The following is a 6,365-nucleotide window of genomic DNA, read 5'->3' as shown; positions in this document are numbered from 1 at the left end:
CCAACCCACACCGGTGAGGGGCAAGTTTCGAAGTCAGTGATAGATGACAAGAGCCTGATAAATAGTCTACCTGTTGCAGGGGTTGTCGTGCAGGTAATATTTACAAAAAATTCGTTTGTAAATACAGTTTTCGGAAATCTGAGAGACCCTCAATTTCTCAGCTTTTTATCTTTAAAAAATTAAGGTTCTATCTCTTAAACTGGTGTTGCGAAATCTGAAAGATGTACAGAAGAGGCTTTAAACAGTGACAACTTTAGTTTGATTGATTGTATTGTGCTGTTAATTACTCAGACTGTTTAATTCAGCAGATAAAATTAAACATATAACCCCCTTATCTCTTATCAATTAACACACGATCATACATATAATAAATTTGAAAATGAACACTGTTAATAACTTCATTTTTATTCAAATAAATGAGGCGATATTTCAGTGAATCTCTCAAATTCTTACTTTCAACAGTAGATTTAAAACTAGATCGGCCCCATGTAACATGACTTAATGACGTGTCAATTATCTGAAGATATCAATAAGTACAGGTCATATAAATTTATCGCGACAACGCTTTCTCATTATTGAAGTAACTTGATAACATAGCATATCATAGTATTACATGGCAATATTTACAGCTATTACGCATTTAAATCTAATGATATATCCGACATAATAACGCGAGCTTGTTTTTAATCAAACCTAGTTTTTTCCATTTTCATTTAAATGTATACAGAGATTCTCGGCATATTTATTGACTGTAGGATTAGTTAGATAAATTGTGAAAAAAACTTTCAAGTTATCTTAGTTAGCAAAGGAGCAGCATGCCCTTGTCAAAGTTTGTTTCTTCAAAGGTTAGAATTTTATGTGGCAAAGAATTGGTATTATTAAAGATGTCTTAAAAATATAAAAAGGTCTTGCTAGAAAACTTAAGAATGATTTATAAATGATAATTGGATCTTGCAAAATAAGCCGAAATTCACGAAAAAGCCTGTTACGGATTTGGGGAAAAATTTTCAATTTCAAGGTCGTCTATATAACATGCTTTTAAACGGTTCATTTGGAATGATTACATCATCAAGACCTACCAATCCTTCTAAATACGAACAGGTCCCAACAACCTCTGTGATGTATATAGAAAGAAAAAGCAGGATAGTCTGCTGTTTCATTGGAAGTTAAGGGTTACGGTGTTTGACACGCGACACATCTAACGACACATCTAACATAAATTTAAGTACAGTTCTATTAGTGTGGGGGGGGGGGGGGGGGGGGGGGGTCGGCCCCGAAACGTGGAAGTGGTGTCCGGAATATGCTTTGCCCGCTCCCCAAGCCCCTCCCTACCCCAAACATTTGACCCACATGGCTGAATTTTCGCAGAAATAACAGAAGATAAATGGGGAAAAAGGCAATTTGAGAGAGCGTTTAGGTGTGCCGGTAAGGAATTGATATGATATCTATTTTAAGATATTTAGGTCATTGCCCTCCCCCACCCTACCCTTTGAGATCGTTTCTACGCCAACGGTATAGCTTTGTTGCATTTATTTCACAATATAGCGGTTATAGATTAAATGAAATTATATTATAACACACTTCACAGCCGAAATAAAATGTGAATCTAATTCGAAAAATTCCGAAAATATCCGTCTACTTCAACAGACTTTATTCGAAAATTCTAGAAATCATGAATAAATCTCGTTCCCGTCATACCTTGAAATAAAGTTGGCGCAACTTTTACCGAATCTACAGTAATAGATCACGTCCTTCTCCATTTAGTAACTGGTAAAGGACATAATTGTTTTGTGTATCAAGGAGACCATCTTAATTAAACTACCGTTGCTAATTGTTTTTAACTGTTTCGTTAAGTATACAGTTTCTGTTTTAGCGTCTTTTCTTTGTAAAAAAGGCTATATTACGATTTGTTTGCTCATTACGTAAAGGATATATTTAAAGGGTAGTATGGAATACCCAATCTGATCACCTCGGCCTTTATGCTACGTGTATTTACCGGAGTATACGGAAATGCCCGATGTTGCACGATTGCTGGAATACCATTAACTAACATTGGCAATAAAAGTAAACACATACGTTTGTGTAGTCATCTTTCAACGTTTATTTAGCCATTAACGCATCGATGTCCACCGGTATTGACCAGGCCGTACAAACTGTAGGACAGGGGTTAGAGTCAGAACCTACAACTGGTCAGACTGAAAATGGAAACAATGGAACCATGTTGGAAGAATTTGTAGACATCCATGTCGCTCAGCATCGTGTTAATCGATCTACAGTCGCCCAGCAAAGCCAAGGGGCGGAACCACCACCTGAAGCTGTGACTGAACAACTGCGCCAAAGAATCAGAGAGCTTGAGGCGGTTGTTCAATCGCAAAATGAAGACTTAATACGTAATCAAATTGACAAGAGAAACTACGAAGCTACTCTCGAAAGGCTAGCAAGAGTCAAGACTGAAAAAGAAGTGATAGAAGAAAACAGGGAAAAGTTGCTCACAGAGAAGTTGTTCTTCCAACAGCAAGCTGAAGGATACATCAAAGACATTGATGGGTATAGGGAAAGGCTAGAAGACTGTAACAGGCAACTTTTGAGTGCACGTAATGATACGGATGAAAAGGTAAGTTTTTATTGTTCGGAGTTTTTTTTTTAAGAAACTGATGACACTTTTCATATCCATTATCAACATACAAATTTATTTGTTTGTAAATTTTGAAAGGGAAAAAACAATAAAATAATCACAAATTGAAATTTTCTTCCTGTTTTTCACTTAACACGAGATAAAGATATGACTCACATACTTGTTATCTTGTCTAGGGTATTCGTGTATCATTATCCACCATTAAACATATATCGGTCAATTGTGAATACCTTATTATTTAAAATGTGCAACAGATTAAAGGATTAGAAAAAGCAGCGTGTTTTTGGAAAGAAAAGTATGAAAATGAAAAAGGATCGATGACGGAAAATCGTGCCCAGTACTCCGGGTCCTTGCAGGTAATGCTATATATTTATTTTTCCGCTTCTAAACAAAACGATTTTATTCGTTTTAGTTCTTCTATCTATCGTTCACTTGAAGATATGATCCGCCATCGGTTTAATATATATAATGTCGACGAAGTGGAGAGGACTGTTTATAAAGTTGGCTTAACTTAAAATGCAACCCATTTGCTGTTGTGTTTTTATCATTTCAATATATAATTAGTTATTTTGAATGTTATGTATATATGTCGACAAGAAAATATACAATGAACCTTTACCCTGCTAAATTTCTAAAACGGACTGGACCATCATTCACTCTGGGCAGTACCATTTATTATTCGAAGGGATGTTCACTGAAAATTTACTGACTGAATAGTGGACAGTGCAGACCATGACAAGCCTGCAGGGATGTGCAGGCTGATCTTGGTCTGCACTGGTCACAAAGGCAGAATCAGTAACCGCCAGCAGGCTAAAGGTTAAACTAACAAAACACGAAAGAACAAAAATGATATCGCTCCTGCATGTGCGATCCCTTTCGATCTGTTTCTTCCCTTCAAATGGCCTCTTATTGAGTCTTTAACAATATGCAGGCACAGTTATGGATATGATATTGTATTTTTTACTGATAATAGGCAATCAGCTGTGATCATGGAGGACAGAAACCTGAAGGCATACGCAGTTTGGATTCTCCCCGTCAGTCAAAGCGAAGGAGACATACCTTCCATCAATCACCCACTGTTCTCCCAAAATGTAAAAACTGTTCAACTGTATTCGACAGATTGAAGCCTCATGAAGTACAATGCAGGTTCCATCGGTCAGGTCCACAACCTTGGAAGGTAAGCTTATTTACATACATTTTGATGGGTATTAAGATTGCTCGTAGGAGTGTTAAAGATGTCTTACTATTACCAATTTTTTCTTTGAAGTTATTTGCCTCTGCAGAAAGATTAAGCTCGCTGACTTCGAATCACTTGCCCCTCACATCAGTAGAATCAAGTCCCGTTTTTGTCGTCATGTGAGGAAGTCATGCAGCTTGCTTGTAAGAGCTCGGTTGCTCGGTGCCAGGTGATCCCCATGCTTAATTAGTGTCCGATGGGGCATCATAAAAGCTTTAACGTTACAGTTTGAAAAAAACTGTGCTGAACTGACTTAAAAAAACTCAACAAACAAATCAGTTGTCAAGTAAACCCCACTCTGATAAGCGAATTGGGCATACACACGTGCACGAACGCACGCACGCACAAAGAATGCTATTTATTTTTTCTAATGAATTTCAATTAATTGTTTCATATTTTCTTAGATTTGGAAGAAACAATTATGTGAAGTCAACCAGAAGTTTGATCACGTGAATACACAAGGGTACATGTACTGGCCGTGTTGTGGGCACGTAGGACTGAAAGAGCCACCGGGGTGTTTGAAACTCAAAGGTCACGATTTGTCTAGCCCTGGCGAAGAGTAAAAATGGGCTCGCATGCAAAATGTGTTTCTGTGAGAATGACTTCAAACTTATGCTTGGAATATACATCATACATCATTTGTATGGTTCAAGTAATTTTATAAGAATTGAACGAGCTGCGCGCGACAAACATATTTTGCATATACTTTAGAATTGTTACAGAAACTTACGTTTTTAATAAGTTCTTGATATATGCATTTGTGTAGTTCATTCCTTCTTTAAAGATACCTTTACGAAATGATCTTAAAGATGTGAATACAATAGTTGTGCCTTGCATTTGCTGCGAACATACACATCCGCGGGAAATATTCGCGGGTTGTTCATCACTAGCCGCAACCGCGATGCAATTGATTTGATGCTAGTTCGCGAGATATTCGCGGCAAGATCAGTGATCACAGTTGGTTTATTTCGTAAACTTCTCGCAACACATCCACTTGAAGTACTTTGATTTTATCAGGTATTTGTGGATCAATTTACATACAACTTTATCTGTATGGTCTCAGTAAGGGTACACCCATTGTTTTGTCCCATGTTTAGAGTGAACACTGCTATTTATTACAGAGATTTATTCTTCAGATGTGCATTGTTGCTCTATGCTGGAAAAACTGATACACATAGAACAACTGATACACATATCAATTGTTCTAGCATAGAAACAATTGAGGACCCCATTGGAAAAAAGTCAGATTTTTATGGGCTATCCTGCATATATACATCTTCCTCAGTACACTTCTTTTTTTCCATTCCAAGTCTGACTAAAATGAGCTAGGTTTTATGTAGGCATAGGTATCTATAAGCTAAATGGTTATTGCAGACAGTAATAAGTTATGTGCTAGTAAATGTGCTCAAGAAATTCTGTGATATATTTTATTGTGATATTTTATGCGATGTGTATGAAATGTTGTGATAAAATATGATATGTACATGCAAATAAATCTATCCATCTATTCTTCTTGTGTTAGTCCCTATAATTATATAAACATATATGTGTATGTGATAAGGATACTTATTTCTGTCATAGTTTGAACAAAAGTATTCCAGTGTATCTCACGACATGCAAAGCCCTGATGAAAAGTCAAAACGAATTTACGTTAAAAATGTTGTTTTCTTACTCAGTAAAGGGACATTTTGTTAATTGTATTTCTAGTGACCAGTTAGTTAAATAATAGTGCTCTTTGGTGCAACTACGTTCATTTTTTTCTGTTTTACTTTTGTCGTTATTTTTTTTAATATCCGAATGTTTCCTTATTATGTGACAAAAGAGTTATAATCATTTTAAAGATTTGGAAAAGAACAGTAGGAATTTTCTAATTTTGCAGTTGCTCAAAATATTGGTGAAAAAATGTGAAAATATAAGATACTACGAAACGACTTCCAGTCAAGTACTTGGGGATTTTTGGTTGAATCAAGTAGATGAAGGACATGTTTAAGTGTTTATAAAGTATGTGACATTCAACGCTATTTCAAGTGCGAAATATACAAGCGTTTTATCTATTACTTGGAAAACCAAGTATGGGATCTGCATTTATCAATATTTAAACTTGTCTTGATGCATCAGTAATACAATTTAAAGCGGGGTGTCTTGTAGATATTTATGTACTAAAAGGACATCATAAGCACGGGTCTGCTATGGGCTGACTGTAGCCACGGACATGCTCTTTCTAATGATATTTAATATATGCCGATCTGACCAAGCTAGACCGGATAGCAACCAGGTGATTGGGTTTGTTGCAGGCTTACTGTTGTTACAGATATCTGTAATATACAGATGTATGAATCATTCTATGTTTGTTGGAATTAAGAATCCGCATCATAAAACATGTTTTGTAAACTGTACAGGCACTGTTGATTCTGTTATTGCGTTTATCAGTTGTTAAGTACTTCATGTGTCATGTACTTTTTAAACAGCATGTTCAAGTAATAATAATTATTC

The 6,365-nt window shown here is 36.1% G+C and overlaps 1 protein-coding gene across 1 annotated transcript; it reads left to right on the top strand.

Annotated features, from left to right (window-relative positions):
- Positions 1 to 1,754: 1,754 nt before the first annotated feature.
- On the top strand, positions 1,755 to 5,381 carry LOC123525461 (uncharacterized). The gene is made up of 4 exons (XM_045304523.2): positions 1,755 to 2,614; positions 2,890 to 2,991; positions 3,609 to 3,812; positions 4,277 to 5,381. The coding sequence occupies exons 1-4, from the start codon at positions 2,123 to 2,125 to the stop codon at positions 4,433 to 4,435; spliced, it is 957 nt and encodes a 318-aa protein (XP_045160458.2). The 5' UTR covers positions 1,755 to 2,122; the 3' UTR covers positions 4,436 to 5,381.
- The last annotated feature ends 984 nt before the right edge of the window (positions 5,382 to 6,365 follow it).

This window comes from Mercenaria mercenaria, chromosome 3 (assembly GCF_021730395.1).
Source record: "Mercenaria mercenaria strain notata chromosome 3, MADL_Memer_1, whole genome shotgun sequence".
Taxonomy (NCBI): domain Eukaryota; kingdom Metazoa; phylum Mollusca; class Bivalvia; order Venerida; family Veneridae; genus Mercenaria; species Mercenaria mercenaria.
The sequence above is the reverse complement of the archived record's forward strand: the minus strand, read 5'-3'. Positions and strand labels throughout refer to the sequence as shown.

What these genes read in the sequence shown, in the direction of transcription:
- LOC123525461 (XM_045304523.2), top strand. Translation starts at nt 2,123, where the DNA reads ATGTCCACCGGTATTGACCAGGCCGTACAAACTGTAGGACAGGGGTTA. An exon ending in GTAATGATACGGATGAAAAG is followed by an intron (nt 2,615 to 2,889) that starts GTAAGTTTTTAT and finishes AATGTGCAACAG; the next exon opens with ATTAAAGGATTAGAAAAAGC. An exon ending in AGTACTCCGGGTCCTTGCAG is followed by an intron (nt 2,992 to 3,608) that starts GTAATGCTATAT and finishes TACTGATAATAG; the next exon opens with GCAATCAGCTGTGATCATGG.